The sequence below is a fragment of the Rhinolophus sinicus genome, linkage group LG09, assembly GCF_036562045.2.
Source record: "Rhinolophus sinicus isolate RSC01 linkage group LG09, ASM3656204v1, whole genome shotgun sequence".
NCBI lineage: Eukaryota > Metazoa > Chordata > Mammalia > Chiroptera > Rhinolophidae > Rhinolophus > Rhinolophus sinicus.
The window spans coordinates 14,279,688-14,297,048 of record NC_133758.1 but is presented as its reverse complement, the minus strand read 5'-3'; the positions used below and the strand labels follow the sequence as shown (position 1 = coordinate 14,297,048).

The window sequence follows — 17,361 nt, the reverse complement described above, 5'->3', positions numbered from 1 at the left end:
TCAGTGTTTTGTAGATTTCAGCATACAAATTCTGTATATGTTTTGTTTTTTTTTAGAATTACATCTGAGAGTTGTTTTTTTATCTTGAATTGATGCCAAATTTTGTCAGATGATTGATATGATCGTAGGATTTTTTTTTCTTTTTTAGCTTGTTCATATTTTAGATTGTGTTGATTGATTTTTGAATATAGAACCAGACTTGCATCCTTGGAATAAACCCCACTTGGTTATGGTGTATAATTCTTTTTATATGTTACTGAATTCTGTTTGCTTATATTTCGTTAAAGATTTTTGAGACTATATTTATTAGAGAGATTGATTTGTAGTTTTCTTTTATTCTTGTGTTTTCTTTTTTTCTACCAAGAGATAAAGGATTTTATACTCCTTACTTTGTTTTGGAAAGCATCGATCAAAGAATCAGTTTCAGCATAGCTACTTTGTCTTTCTATCTTGGCTATTTTGAGGTATACATGTTTGCTCCTTAAGCTTTGTCCCAAAATATTGAATGCCCTCAGTTGAACAGTTACCTGGTATAATCCCAAAACTCCATGGAGGGCTTGATTTATACTCAGTATTTATACTCAGTATCATAATCAGTACCCATAATTCCTCATGGTTGTGTAGTGGTGTTCTGTCATACTTCCTACCCTGGAACTCCACCCCTTGAAAGACTCGGTGGTAAAAGGATATTGGGGTTTGATAGCAAAAGACCTACATGTCAATAATAAAGGTTCCTGAATTTCGTAGCTGTGTTGAGCAATTACTTAACCTCTCTGATTAAATGAGATCAATTTAAGTGGATTTGTAAACTTGTTACTACATAAATACCAGCTTTATTTTCATGGAACCTTTTAATTTTACAGGAAAGGAAAATGCTACTAAACTGTTCCTTAATATCTTTTTCTGTTTCTCTGATCATTTTCAGAATTATCAAGAGTTAAGTAAGGAATGAGATGAAGAGCTTTCAGAGATTTATATTTTGATTTAATAATAATACAGAATAATGATATTTGATTTTGTATTTAAGCAATAAATGTTTAGGAATGTGGCATTTATCTTCTCCTCAAGACATTTTTAAGTAATATACTTAATACCATTTTTTTCTAGTAATCCCCTCCTTTATTTTAATATTTTATCTGAAAACTCAGCAACAAAATGATACAGCAAAGGGATGGCTTTGGCATTGTACATACATCAGGCACCCTTGATCCAGCACTTTTCATTTTTTATGTTGGAGCGATTCTGAACAAAATGGTGGTACTATCATGGAGTGTTCTCTTCCCCACATTTAAATTGTTAGGAACTGCCTACTGGTAGGTCTAGTTCTGGATCATTCATGCTGTTTTATGACTAAGATTCTTCCTCTCTTGGTGCCTTTCATAAACCAGAGGCAACAAGGTTGAATTTCACATAGAAATGTTTAAGTTAATACACCTTGGAAGAAAAGAAGTTCTTGTGTATTTGTAGCTTTTGGTTTTTAGAATATTTTGATGGATGCTATGTATGAAGTCATTATTAAAGTACTTAAGATTTGATTAGAAGATTCAGTTCCAAAAGCTGTTTCCAATGGTGAGATTTTTATATTCCATGGTTGAGCAATACCTGTTGATAACCATATGAAAAATATTGAGCCACCCGACTCTTCATTGCCTAATTAGAAATAATGTGGTAAATGTAAATTGGCAACAAAGTATATCATCAAGATTGGGAAGATAAGTAAGGAAAAGACATTTGTATGAACTATCAAATTCTCAGGTGATGTTACAGAATGGAAGCTTGGGAGCCCTGATCTAGTTCCCCGGTCTGTTTCAGTTAGGTTCTTTCAGTGTGATAATTATCTGAGCGAATATCTGATTCCTTCACATGGATCTGTTATACTCTATGCGATGCATTTCAGGTCTCCTACCTTGACCCAGGGTTCAAATCCCTCTTTTGCCATCATCCTTCTTCCCAGCCCCCAAATTATAAGCAAACTAATATTAAATAAACTTATAAAATAGTCCTTCACTTTCTAGGTTTTTTTCTTTTAGCATAATTATATCTAAATCAGCTAAAGTAACCATAGTAAAAACCTTGAAAGAAATCAAGTGAAAATGTTATTTACATCAGCACCATTTTTCTGTTTTTCCCAGATCTTATGAAAAAAACATCAATATTGTTTGTACCTGTGTGTGTATGTGTGTGTATGTATATGTACACACACACACACACACACACACACACACACACACACACACACACAAGAAATAGAATACACATGAATATTTGGTTCATTACTTGGTGCCTTCTTAAGTTTGGTGCTTATATTATATTTTTAAACAATGTATTGCATTTGCATCCAATGAGTTAAAAAAGCTTTAAGAGTTTAGATCTATGTTTCTTTTAGTTCTTAAAAACTAAACCTTGTGGTTCCCCTTTGTTTTAGCTGGGGTCTCAGCAGAAGCCATGCAGACAATCACCGCTGCTCCTGATACCACATCGGGGCCAGAAGCCAAAGTCCAAGAGGAAGAACATGACCTTGTAGATGATGACATCACAACTGGTAAGGGCATCACATCCTTCACATAACCTGCATGCGCCTTGTCCAATATTGGAAAATGGCTTTAGGTCATTTATAGTGGGACTAAATATGTTGGTGGAAAGGATGGAAACTTGTATTGATAGAGTGTTTAGTTTTATAGGACTCTTTAGCGTCCTTTTTGATCTTGAAGTGGAAAGAAGCCGAACTGTTTATTTGGTCCAGGTTTGCTTATTGTTGCTGTAACAATGAACCTGCTAGCTGTGCATTTGATTTTCTGGGGACCTTCTAATTCAGAGGTTAGGATCATCACTAAAGCCTCAGAAAACGTATGGGAATACACCTATTATATTACAAGAGGTTTTGCAATTATAGGGTAAATGAGAATTCTGAAGTTGGAATAGCAATATATGCAATATAGACTACATAAGGAAAGGTTCAGATACACTTTGTATCTATACTATACAAATAAATGCTGCTTTTAAAAGTTATTTACATTGCTCGACTAGTGAACATTCTTATCTGTATTATCACATAACCAGGCATAAAGTAAAATTTAGGAAAGCCATACAGCACATATATTCAGCCCATCTTTTTATAGCCTTAATGCAGTTCCAATTACTGGATCTACAAGTACATTCAGCTCAATTTCTCTCAATGCACAGAGGATAAAAACAACCTAGTATGTATAGGCATTTTTATTGGTGTTAAGAATGATAACCTTTTGTTTTTGGTGCAGATGGTTAAAATATAAAATCTGATGAGATATATCTATAATTATCACGAAGCAACAAATATTAACTTAATAGTAACCAATAATTTGAAAAGAAGCAGGCCCAGAAAATATCACTAAAATTTTCCACTAAAATTAAAGGGAGAAAAAAACAAACGGAAGGGGTTTTTTTTGTTGTTATTTTTTTTCTTTTTCTTTCACAGCTCTGTGTGTTATTTACTGTTACCATCTCAATGCCTTTAAAATATATTCACTGGGAAGAAGTTGAGGGAGCCTAATGATCTCCCTGGAAAATATACAAACCCTGTATTAAAAGAAAAACCCATAGCTGTGCAACTGCTGCCAATAAGTAGTTGACTAAGTTGGAAGCATCTGGTTTTCAGTAAAAATGAGATGATGGTGGTTACCATTTTAAATTCTTTTTAATGTATCATTTCATTGATTTTTAAAAATCATCCACCTTGAATATAAATTATTTCAGAAACTTTCAACTTTTCATAATTATGGAATTTGTTTCAGTAGCTACTAAAGGAAATTATTTGCAGATTTTTAAAACTAGTTTTTGTTTTATTCTATTTTCATTGCTTTATTTTATGCTGTTATAGATATTTGGTTGATTTTAACTACCTGTAAAATTTTAAAGGCGTTCTTATAGATGTTTTACTATATATTATTTTCCTGTAAATTTTAAAGGCCTTCTATCTATAAAAAGTGGTGGTATAATTCATAGGGAATAAGAAAGTTACCTTTTCAATGGTAGACTGACTCAATTTGCATTCTGGAATGAAAGCTAAATTTTTGAGCATTCAAGTAAGCATTCTTAAATCAGTACATTGAAGCTCTGCCTTATGCACAACCAAAGCCTGAGACAGCACTATACTACATGATGGTGTTTTTATTTGATTGTTAAAAATAGTAAGAAGCTTTAAAACGAAAATCTAGTTTTGGAGAGTCAATTAATGCTCTGCAAACTGTATTTTAATCTGTAAGAAGTTCAGTTAAACATATGTGATGAATGGCTTTTATCAGTTGATCTATTCATTTCATGCCATGGGTTCTAGAGGCAAGAATGGTCAATGTCCAAAGAATTTTAATAACTAAAAAAGGCTTCTTTAACATGTTGTCAAAGCAACTAGCATGCTGCAGTCTGTAGATCATTCAGGTTGCCTTTAGATTCTGTGACTTGATTAAGACGTGCTATAGATTTTTGTGAAGGTTTAGAAGAAAACCATATTTCTCTTTATTGACTAGAATCCTATATAAATTGCATTATGAAAAATATGGTAGATGCATTGAGAGAAACCTGTTTAAAGCACAATAATCTTATTTTGGGATAACCAAATACAGAAGGGAAAACAGGTCAGGTTAGCCATTCACTTTGAAAAATCTGTTGTTGTTTTTTTCCCGGTTATTTAAAAGGAATTGCTTTATTAATATCACCTATAAAATAAATAGAAATTATATCATGACAGATATTTGCCTGTAGTTTGAGTGAATTCTCATTTGATGGCTATAGTGACGCTAATATGCATAGTTGTATTAATTTTGTATTTGTAGTGATCTGGAACTTAATTCTTCAGTAGAATTAGCTGACCAAGATACCAGTTAAAACATGAAGTATAACTCAGTGCTTTTGCTCTAGGCAGAATAGTCATTTTGGGAATTTTTCTTTTGGGTGAGAAATGAATGAGGTGTGGAGGTTGTCTTATGACACTTGAACCAGAGCCTGGCGGTCTTTGTTAGTGTTTGTTCCATAAAAGTAAGGAACCATGTGTGTTGGCTATGATCAATTGGAACTAATTAAATTTCTTTGAAATGAAAAGTCTTAACTGGAAGAGAACAGCTGGAAAAACTGGGAAGAAAAAATTGAGTCTTGATTGAGACAGTTTAAACCTTCTTGCTGTCATTTTGAAAATATGCTTCAGCTTCTTTCTATATCTCTTTTTTTTAAAGCTAATATCTATTGATCGTCTCTACAAAGTAATGCTGCAGTGTGCCTTAGTCAACACACATACTCGGTTTTACTTAGCATTCTATCTTAAGGTTCATCAAATTCTTTCCTTAACCAACATGTTTTAAATTACCTACCAAAGCTATATTAGCTATTTTTACATGTTAATATTATTTTTAATGTAGAAAAATATTAAAACTTACTCCATGTTTTTCTTTTTTATTGTTCAGTATGCATGGGAATGTACTTACTTTTTCAATGGCATTGCTTCAGGTTTTGCAATACTCTATATTTAAAATCTGTTTTACAACATAGTAGATTTAATGGCATTATGATTGTTTCTAGATTATTCATAATTTTAGAGTCACAAGAATATTACTATAAATCTGTGTATTTGCTTTCGTATGTATGCTTTTATTTGTAGTATTATAATTTACATGTTTACATAGACATAATATGTAATCAATATTTGTAAATAATGTGTTCTTATTTTCATTACAATATTAAGAGGTTATAATTATATTAGTAGAATAAATACCACTAAAACTGACATATACAGAAAAAATTTTAGATAATTCATAATCCATTTTTTTAAGGTAGACCTTTTAGGTGACTTTGTTAGCTATCTTTATGTAGTTTTCATCATGGTAAAGGATGGCATTCTGAGTGGGGAGGAAGCTATACATCCCCTAAATGTTGCATTTGAAAGCAACCTTCCCATAATTGCAGGTTAAAAAGAATTTTTGAAGGGTTTCATTCACAGACCTGCATGGATCTGTTTCAGAAAGTCACTGTATTCTTCTGAGGTTCATACTGCAGTGTCCTGCCTCTTGTTCAATACTGCAAGGACACAAACTGACCACATAACAGTGATAAAGGGTCAAGAGTCACTGACATTGTCAAGAAAAGACAGCTTGGTAGTAGATCAGTAACACAGTTGACAGATTCAACTGCTTACAACAAAAGCAACGATGATATATGAATCTGGATGGGTTTGTTGTATTTTTTTGTAAAACTTAAATGTAATTGTTAAAAAAAAAAAGATGAAAAGTGCTATAGAGGAAAGGAAAAAATAGAGAAGAGTAAGAGAAATTGAAAGTAACATCTATTGACAGCTTACAGTATCCACGCACTTTACACTTGACTTTTAAACATCATTTCTTTAAAGTGGATACCAGTATTTTTCCAGCTATAGATGAGGAAACAAGCTCAGAGAGGTCACTTTTATAAGGTCACGCTCTTAACAAGTGAGAGATCTGGGACGTAGACTGAGTCCTGCCTGATTCCCAAGCTTATGTGTGAGCTTAAGCACCACCCCACCTTGCCTCACAATTCTCAAGCTCGTTGAACTTCAGCAGATTTCCGTTTTCTTTTGAAATGTGAGATGATATTAGTCTACCTTCATTGCTTATAACATTAGGCATAAGCCTGATATTTGCCAGATATCCTCTCTTATTTAAAATGCAAACTTATTATTCAAAGGTAGACCAAGAGATGATCTTTTGAGAAAAAATCATTACATACATTGCTTTAAATTTTAGGCCATTATTTAGGACTACTGTGATATAAGACTGTACATATAAGTAGTGTTCATTACTAAACAGTTGTTTTATTCACGCATATATAAATGAAATATTTATTGTTTCTGTGTATCTTTTTGAAGTCATCAATATAAAACTGACTCTTGAGCATATTCATATACTAAAGTCAACATCTTTAGTATATTAAGATAGAGCTGAAAAGGACATCTGGTTGGAGACTAAATATCGATTTGTGCATTTTACCATTTACTAAAACTTCATAAAATGTTTATATGTTTGTTTTGGCTGAAAACTAGGAAATTCGTCCTGTTCAAGAACAGATAAGTTGCAAAGAACAAAATGTATGGCATTATATATTCAGAAATCAGAAGTACTTTCTAAACATAGAGACAGAAGACTTATAATTAGTAAACTAGAATAAGAGTTTTTCATTGCACGTCTTTTCTTTCTCATTCTTTAATTTATGATTAACAGTCTAAAAGGTAGTACGAGATCTGTGTGAATTTTAAATCGTTTGTTGTAAATTGTGATCACTACCCTTGCTTTTGACTTCAGAATATTAGCTACTACAAAATATAAATTTACTATATTAATGTTTTGGGATAATTATACATTACTAACACTGGGACTTATTTCCCATTTGGTTTTCATGAAAACAGATCTTAAGAAAAATAAAAGTATGGATTTCATAGTTTTCTGAGTGAAGTATGTCACTCCAAATCACTTATACTTTTCTGTACTTTTTTTTAATTGGGAGGATGAAAATGTAAATTAAACTATTTCTTTTTTGTTTAGTGTTTAACACTCAGTTTTAGTTGCATATTGACAGAATTTTAAGGAGAGTATTTCTAAATATGGTGTCTGAGAGTTTGTGACCGGAATATTAAGGTACAGACCAAATAATGACTTTCAGTCATTCATTTCTTTTCTCATATTTTTCCTTCTGGGTGACTCACTGACTTTCCCTTTTTTTTTTTTTTTTTTTTTTGGTTTTAACTACCACTTACATGTTAATGACCATTAAATCTGTCTCTGTAACCGAGGCCTTTCTGCTATCAGATTAATATGTCCTCCTGCCTTAATGTCCCATAGATACCTAAATACCAAGTCCAAAATAAGCTCGTATTTCTTCCTAAAACTCATCTCCTTTTATTTTTGTATCTAGTCTAAAGGAACCACTAAGGGAAAGCTACCATTAACCACCCCACGTTCCAAACTAGCAACGAAGGAATTATCCTGGCTCTCCCTCTTTCCCACAACGTCCACATGTAGTTGGTACTGGTTCCTGTAAAATGTTAATATCGCCTGATGATTTTTCTGTTCCCCATTTCCACAGAGAATACCTAGGTCCAGACGCCCAGTTTTTCTGCTTCCGATTATTATTACATTCTCCTGCAGCCATCTCCCTGTCTCCATTCCCTTGCCCTCGGACAGCTCATGTCTTCCATTACTGTGAGACTTGCAGAACCCAGTTCATCACCCCTCACCCTCATTAACTGCTGCTTAATGGCTTCCCATTGATTATAGCACAAAATCCAAGCACCTTAGTGAGCTATCGAGGGTCCTTCAAAGACTGAGCCCCATCTCTAGCTTCGCCGACTGCTGGAGCAGCACTGAACTTTTCCCCAGAGTTCCCTGCTGTTTCTTGACTCATACTTTGTATGTGCCACTCATCTGGCTGGTATGTGCTCAGTTCTCTCACACATGTGCTGAAGTTCTGAGGGTTCCCTTCAAACCCAGCTTGGGCGTCACCATCTTCCCGAAGCTCTTCTAGACGCCCCTTATGTGAGACCTCCCAGTGTGTTGTGTGCACTTCTGCTGTTGCACTCTGTAATACTGTTAAATGACCACTTCACCTGCCCTCTCTGAGTCATGTGTGGACATGTGACTCACCTCTTTGTATTTCTAGCTTTAAAATAGCACCTTGGTACCTAGCATCTTCTCAGTTGTTTATTGAACGAATGATTGAATTAGTAAATCCATAAGATGACTCTATTTCAAATAGCATTCCTTATATACTATATACTATAGATTTTCTTATATATATTTATCATTTACTTATATATATATTTACTATATATTTCTTATTCATATATATGTGTGTGTGTGTGTATTCTTAACCTCTCCCCTTCTTCTTACTGGGTATTTAATGGCTCAAAAAGCATTTGCAAAAGATTAGTGAGGGAATATAGGCTTACTTCCAGATAAACTATCTCTCGATATTGTGAAAATGAGACTTGAAACAGATCTAAGTGCATGATTACGTCTACTGAATTAGTAACTGTTGATTCCCATTTAAAAGTTTATCTTTTTCTCTTGGAAAACAATATACCTTCAAAATTAGGAAAACGATGTGGTCCATGGGATTTAAATGAGAAAAGATATTAAAAAATACCTGAGGTAAATGTGTTTTGTAACTTAAATCTTAATCAGAGGATAGAGGTGGGATGTGCTATTACGGGATGCACAAGTAGAGAAATAAACCCTTAGAACTCTCGCACAGAGTCCCCTGTGGTCTGCGTTGACCCAGACAGACCCTGGAGATGTGCTGATGAACGATGCTCCTGGTTTCTTGTAAGTCTGTGGATCCCTGTTTGGTTGCTCTCTCTTTAATCCACGCTTTTCTTCCTCCTCTGTGTGTCTCCGCCATTGCCCTGGGAGCTGTGCCACCTCATTCTTGGGCTCAGCTCTGTCAATGAAAACCCAAATCTCTTGTGATTTTCCTGGAGCTAGAGTTACCAGGTAGCTGTTCTCCAAGAGATCCCTCTGGGGCTTGGTGGGCCACTTCAGGAGAAGCAAGGTGGCCTGTATGGGAGGATGGAGAGAGCGGCAGGGGACAGATACTCAGAGGAAGGAGAGAAATGCAGAGTTTCTCCAGGAGACTTGACATTTAACATACTCCACTGAAGAATGAGAGTGTGCAATCATGTCGTGTGACGGTGTACATGCTGCTTTGGTGGCATTCCTCTGGGTGTCTGCCATCAGTTATGTAGCGCTAAGAAAACTTGCTTTTTATCATCCATTGAAGATTGCAAGTTACACACTCCAATTTAATGTGTTCAGGCTTACGTTTAAAGGCTTGGCTAGGGTGATCTGCCTAAGAAAAGGCACAAAAGAAAAAGAGGCAAGAGCAAGGACACAAGATGGCTGATAAATAAGCATTTGAATGTTCAGTTTCTCTTTAAACTTTTTTTAGACTTTTATAAACGGGAAATCTATTTAATATCAATGTATTTTCACCAAAAAGGTATTTGTGTATTTAAATGAATTAAATCTGGTCAAGTATCAGAGGTGCCATAACGTAAATTAATCACCTGCTGCCTTGGCACCTAATCTTTCATAATGATATTTTCTAATAATAGCACTTTTATTTTTTTGAATGTGTGTATACACGTGTACACAGTCTGTTTGCATATAACACTTGAGCAAAGCGTTGGTCAAATAAACAGTGATGGACATTATATTAGCAAACTCATCTAAAAAGAACACATTTAAAAATCAGTGACTTAGTAGCTATCACAGTAACGCACTGGCGTTTACTGAGTTCCTAATATGTGTCAGGCTGTGCTCCAGGCTCGTTTCAATCCTCACAACAACTAATTGTAGTAAAGCCTCATCCTCACTTCCATTTTACGAGAGAGGAAAATGAGGCACAGAATGGTTAAGGAACTTTCCACAGAAAGACCGCAGATAGGAAATGGCAGCGTTGGGATTTGAATCCAGGCCATCTGCCTCTAGATCCTGTGCTCTTAAATGCAAGTAATTTGTTCCAGCAATATGATTTAAAGAATCTTCTAAGAAAATAAACAAATACATTCATCATTTTCTCTATGTGTGATGTGGAAACTTATATTTTAATTTTTAATATAGTTTAGTTTTTTATGGAGTACAGGGAAATATTTAAAATGTGAAGAAAAGACTTCTTGTTTTCTTTAAAAATAAACAGATAATTAGTACAGGAAGATAATTTTATATTAGAATTATTTTATGTTCATTTGAAATTACAGACATAAATACACCAGCACATATACAATATTAGGTTACAAAACCTTAAGGTGTGGTTATTCAGATTTAATGTGAGATATTTTTTCTAATGCATTTAGAGTAAATAGGAAAAAGCAGAAATACTTACAAGGCATGTAGGGGCTATTAAAAAAAAAAAGCCTTTTATGTGAGTGGATAACCTTCAGGATGAACTTAAAATTTGGCCTTTTGTGAGCTATGTAATAATACCTCACAGATAAGGATGAATTGCATTAGATTGTGGCACACTGTTATATATCTGTATATTACATGCATTGCCCTTGTAATTGATAACAAACCCATATGACCAAAAGTTGTAATTCACAAAAGTAATGACAACAGTGTCTCATAATTCACAGACTTTATGTCATACCTGTGAGTGATTACTGCTACTGTGCAAACCATGTTAAAGGGGAAAACAGGTTTTCAACGGGATGTGGGCTTTTGAAGAATTCTTCCTGATTATTTTATAGTCACTTTCAATACACAAAAAGATAATTACATTGACTAGCATCCTTGACTTTCCCCATGATTTCTTGGACTAAAATTAATTGCCAAACATAAAGCCTTTTCTTACTCTTAATTTGAACTTTTTAATCACAAATGAAAGTTAGCACTTACTATTTGAAGGGAAGACGATCATGAACCTGAATGTATTTTCTCCCACGTGATAGACCGGAAGGAGGAGGCCTCCCTCACAGGTAGGACAAAAATCAAGTGACGATATTTACCCATCTTGTGTTGGTTTTTTTTGATAACTATATATCCTAAATAAAGACGGGTGACTTAAATAAAGTAAACCTAATTTAAAAGGATTCAGGAAGACAAAACCAGCTGCTCTCTCTGTTTGTCCTTTTTGTATATATATTTTTTCATTGTCGTTGGTACCACCTAAAGGAAATGAAAGGAATATTTCATTTAATTCAACAAAAACATTAATATGCACCTTGTATTTTTCTATCAGCACATTCTAGGGAGGATTTAATACAGCAAACATTTAGTTGAGAAGCTGACAGTTTAGTTTTAGAGCGATGTAAAACTTACATTTCCTATGTATGTCTAAAGGTGAATCCATAGATTTCATAGAAATACAAAATCAAAATAAAACAGATTAAAATCAACTACATGAAAAGCTGGTCTGCAATAGTAAATAGTAAGTATATAATGAGAATATTTTAAAATATATATGGTTGCTGCACAGGCTCTAGCATCTCGTGTTCAAATACCAGCTTCCCTGCTTATTTGCTCTGTAGCCTTTTGCAAGTTACCTGACCATGCCAAGCCTCCATTTTCTCACCTGAAATGTGAGATAGTAAGATTGGAGGATTAAATGAGATGATGTGTGCCTTCTTAGCAGAGGAATTGGCTCATAAGAGCTCAAGAAATGCTATGTGCTCCTTCCTTCCTTTCCCCGACCTCATAACCACTGTCATCCTTAAGTGATTTGCTTTAATAAATAGAATAATTGATTGGTAACTAACAAATTATTTATAAATCAGTTCTTCTAGATGACTTGATGTTTATTCTAGGTAGTTTGATCATGACTCCCAGGGATATAAATTACTAGATAAATTTATACTTTATAGATCGAGAAATAAGCTACAATCAAAGTTCCATGCAAATTTTCAGAAATATCTAAAAATTGGTTCATGAAATACAGATGAATTATTATATTTCTTAAACACTTTTATGTTGACTTCTTTTAACCACACTTATTGTCTGATTTGGATCTGACCAAGAAGAATGAATCGTTTCATGAAATAGAAATAATGACAGCCTTAAAAGAAGATATTTATTTATACGTATGGTAGGGAAAGGAGAGTTAATTTGCATATTCAGACCTATGTTTGGCCCGTGGAGATCAGTGAGGAATGGGAGGGAGAGAATGATACAGAAAAGATTTCTGAAGATTCTGATATCACCATTTAGTTGAGACTCACTGATAGGAAAGCATATTTAAAAGATGATAAAGTCTAAATGATAAAAGAAAATCTTCACCACACTATCATTAATAATAACCTTGCCAAGAAAGAAAAAGGAAAAACATTTAATGAAGCTTTCATACTTGCAAAGGATGCTTACTTATCAGGTCAGTTTTTTAAAAGTGTATGTTCAAAAGTAGAACAAGGTATACCACACCAAAATATCAATTAAATGTGAGAGTAGAATAAAGACATTTCCAGAAATGCAAGATCTCAAAAAACAAACAAACAAACAAAACAATATCTCCCATGCTCTCTTATCAGGAACTAGTACAGGAGGTGCTCCACCAAAATAAGGGAAAACAAGAAAGAGGAAGCTTGGGATCCAGTGAAACAGGCAACCTTGTTTATAAAGTCTAGCTCCCCGTTTTGTGCTTGCAAATCCTATCCCACTGTCTTGTGAGTCTGCATCTGTTAGGAACATAACCTCAGGAACCCAGCCATCCAGTGGGTTGCATAGAGAAGAGAATTCTGGGAAACAGGTATTTGTATTTCAAGATCTAGCAGCCCCTCATGGGAAGTCACACAACGATTGGATTAATTTTATCAAGTTTTCTTCAAATGCACTGAACTGTGTTCCAGATGTATAGCAAGATCTGCTTTACTTCCCAGGCTGGGCTTGATTTGTGCTCCCTAGCCTGCTTACCCATTTTCCAGATTTACATAAAAGGGTGAGAATTTGGAGTTGAATTATTGAAACCTATAGAAAACCAAGTAAACAACAGCAACGAAAGACAATTATTAACCACAAGAAGGGAAAAACAGTAATACTGAAAAAGTTCTCAGGATTGATAATCCACATGATTGGGCTATTATAAATAGCATGCACGTCATCATGAAAATAGAAAGATTGATTATGATATAGTTTCAACAAAAACTATGATATAATAAATTGGGAGGAAGAAGGAGAAGGCAGAAGACAGAGTGTGTGCGAATGTGGTATGTGTGTGAGTGAATATGTGTGTGTATGTGTGTGTGAGAGAGAGACATGTGCAAATAAGTTATGTACACGTATGTGAAGGAGAACCCAATATTCATGGACCACAGTGGGGCATTTAAGCCTAAAGATAAGATAAACCTGAAACTGAAAAATTAGAAAGTAGCAACACAGTATTTTCCAAAAGAGCCCAAAGTGATTTTTGCAGAGTGAAAAATGGGGATGGGGTTGAGGGAGTGCTGCTTTTTTATACTTACTTGTAGAACTGTTTGAGTCTTTAAACAGTGTATAGTTTCATAAACTTTCATAAATTAAAAACTATAAGTATAATTCGGTTTTAAAAAGTAGAACAAGGAAGTACATAACCAAAGGTGGTAGTAAAAAATGACATAAAACAGTGTCACCAAGTCCAAGCCAGAACCAACTGGAAGCAAGCAGAGTATGTGATTTGGTCCATCTGCCTTCCCTTCTTGTTTTCTATAGCTATGTACCAAAGAAGGGGAAGAGCTCCACTAGGGTGTGAGTTAGTGTAGGATGGAAAGAGAGGGAGAGACATTAAAAACATTTGGATGACATGGAGAGAGGAGTGAAGGGAATGCAAATATTTTAAGTTAGGTGTTTTTTGTTGTTTTTTTACTGTATCCTGAACTGCATCGAAGAGTTACGAAAACCTGCTCCTGTGACAACAGTCACTCTTGAAATTTTTGAAAAAGAAACTGTGAAGAATGAACACAAAAAATTTGTAGATGGATGAAAGTATTTTTAAAAATGGAGATAAACTGGATCTCAGACACTCTAAACTGGTTAGTGTACTGTTCATATATACCGAAAATCGGCAGTAGACTTTAACTACGATTTGGGACCACCTAGAAGAAAAGTAAGAATCGGTAAAGGTGCCCTGAGCCTTCCCACGTGCCTGAATTTTATCACAGTGTTTCAGTTGTGTTGATTTTGTTGCCATCCATCACCTAAAATAATTTTGATGTTTTGGTGTAAGATGTGTATGATTTATCATAAAATGACATTTATACTCCTCTGTGGTTTTCACTGCAGACAATACACTACAGAATGGGTCATTCTGTTCATGGAAAGCTGTTTCTTATGATAAATTTGGATTTTTTAGAATTTGGTTTGACATGACTTGTTGCTGCTGTTACCGGCACAAGTATCATTGCTAATGCCTTACTCATTATTTTCTCATGATGAATTTATCGGCTGACTTAGGGATTAGGGAAGAGAGTTTCTGAAGAACAGGAGACAGTCTATAAAGAAAATACCAGCAACTCAGCCCAAGCTTCATTCAGCAGGACAGTAAATAAACATGTCAGTGGTAGCAATCACTCCCTGCTCCAGAGTTACCCCAGGTTATCTCTGGGAACACACCTTGCACACTTGTACTTGTGATGTTAAGGTGTGTGTCATACTCGAGTCTATTTTCATGTGGAAGGTTTTGCACATCCCATAAACACACGCTCTTTCAGAGGGCCTGGCTTGATGTCACAGAGCGTGTTTTACTGTGTAATGTGGAGAGAGTGGCATTCACTCTTTGGAGTCCAGGGGTGCATTTGGCAGACGTTTGCCCTGCAGAGTCTTCAGTGTAGCCGGACAGGTCTGGGACAGTCCCTGTGTGGGGTGTATGATACACAGTTGAGCATCTTTGAACTTGAAGGAATTAGCCAGGCAAAAGGGGTGGCGGAGGGAAAAGCTTTCTAAGCTGGAGTCAAGGCTTGGGAGGGAAAGAGCAAGCGGACAAGTGTAAGCATTCACTTCACGATGAATGTATACCGAGTAGGGTGGGCCCACAACCTACAGGAGATGATGTTAAAGGAAAGGCCAGATGACAAAGGCCTTGAAGGTCAGGCTGAGCTGCTTTGTTCTTATTCAGGGGACTGTTAGGAACCATTGAAGAGTTTTAAGCCATGTGAGTGGATAATCTGGTTTGCCCTTAGTCACAACGCACTGGCTATATGTGCTGAATATGTTGGGGTCAGTGCAGTTGGGGGTACACAGTTAACAAGGGCAGGGAAACCATTAGGAGGAGCATATTGCAGTCACCAGGTGCCAGCTGCTGAGGCCGGAACTGAGATGCTGCAGGCGCAGCTCAGGAGGTGGAGCCACAAAATACCTAAGAGCTGAATTTAATTCTCTAATTTTTTTAGAGTGATATTTATTTAATTGTGTTTAAACAGTCTGATTATTTGAAGTTCTCTAGGTTTACCATTAAAATAAGCTAGTTGTTACCTAATAGTAAACAAAACTTTCCAATAAAATGAATGCTTACATTTACAAATGTCAGTTGAAGTACAATAATGTATATTGTTATTTAAGTGCTTTATTATGAATTTAGTGTAGAGAATATTACTGTCATTCACGTGCCATGTAACCACCCCCCAGTTTTTCTATGTTATCATGGAGCTGGAAAGACCTACTTCATAATCTAGTAGCTAGATTCTAGACCAGTCTTGACTCAGGGCAAGGAATTCCTCGTGTTACAAAACTACACATAAAGATTATCCAACCTCTGCTGGCACACGGCATCACTTTTCTATCATTACGTAATAAATTACCCCAAATGTTGCGGTTTAAAATGACCTCACAATTCCCAAGGGTCCGGGAGTCCAGGCACGGCTTCGCTACGTCCTCTGCGCTGGGTCTCACAAGCCTGCAGTCCAGGTGTTGGCTGGGGCTGGGTCTCGTCTGAGGCTGGTGGCCCTCTTCCCGCCTCACACGCTAATCAGCAGAATGCGGGTCCTGGCACTTGTACGACTGAGGTCCTCAGCTCCTCCAGGCCAGGCCCTGTTCCCTGCCACATGGCCCTCTCTGTAGGCGTTTCCCATCACAGCAGCTCGCTTCTTCAAAGTCAGCAGGGATTCGCTCTAGTGCATGCTTACTGTAACCTAATGGAGAGTGCCATACAATGTCACCTGATTGTAGGCGTGGCATCCCATCACTGCTAAATTCAGTTGCTTAGAAGCAAGTCCCAGATCTCTGCCCACCCTCAAGGGGAGGGGGTGACATAAGGGTGTGACTCATTGGGGTCACCTTTAGGATTCTCCCATCACATCTATGCCATGGGGCTCACTGTTTGCACTATCGTTTCTTCCTATTTTGCTTGGTGTGTGTGTGTGTGTGTGTGTGTGAGAGAGAGAGAGAGAGAGAGAGAGAGAGAGAGAGAATTTCTCCCATGTCCTCTCTTTGTCCTTAACAGCTTCTCATGTAACCTAATTTCTAGATCCTTTCCTCTTACCTAAACGGAAAATAAGCCCTAGCATGATTTTTCAGGATGACATCCCCTAAACATAAGCTCTAAAGCGTCTGTTGGAGCAAACCTTAACACAAGACCCGGTCTTATTTTCGGAGAAACACGGTACGTACAACAGTTTGTCAGTGCTATTTCTCAGAACTTGGCACCCAGATCTGTCCGTGCTGTCACTAGCAGACCGGTACAAGTATTATGGGACTATTGCTTCCCTTTATCTGGATTCCGTAATTCTCAAACTAAATTGGTTTTCTTTAGGAAGCATCCCACATTTTTGACTACTACTAAGTATGCAATCACCTAAACGCTTCATTTTTACATGAAGTGTTGTTAATTCAAGTTTTCTCAATTTAGAAACTTGACTTGATATTTATCCTTTTTGATTTCTGTCTTGTTGGCTCCAGCCCATCATTCAGA

The 17,361-nt window shown here is 35.9% G+C and overlaps 1 protein-coding gene across 4 annotated transcripts in view; it reads left to right on the top strand.

The window, feature by feature from the left end:
- The window catches only part of WDR7 (WD repeat domain 7), a 301,747-nt gene that overhangs the window by 117,426 nt on the left and 166,960 nt on the right, over window positions 1-17,361 (top strand). For all 4 annotated transcript variants that reach the window (XM_019722246.2, XM_019722262.2, XM_074339915.1 and 1 more), the window contains one exon: window positions 2,426-2,542. In XM_019722246.2, coding sequence (XP_019577805.2) covers window positions 2,426-2,542 — 117 coding nt within the window. The remainder of the gene's footprint in view (window positions 1-2,425; window positions 2,543-17,361) is intronic.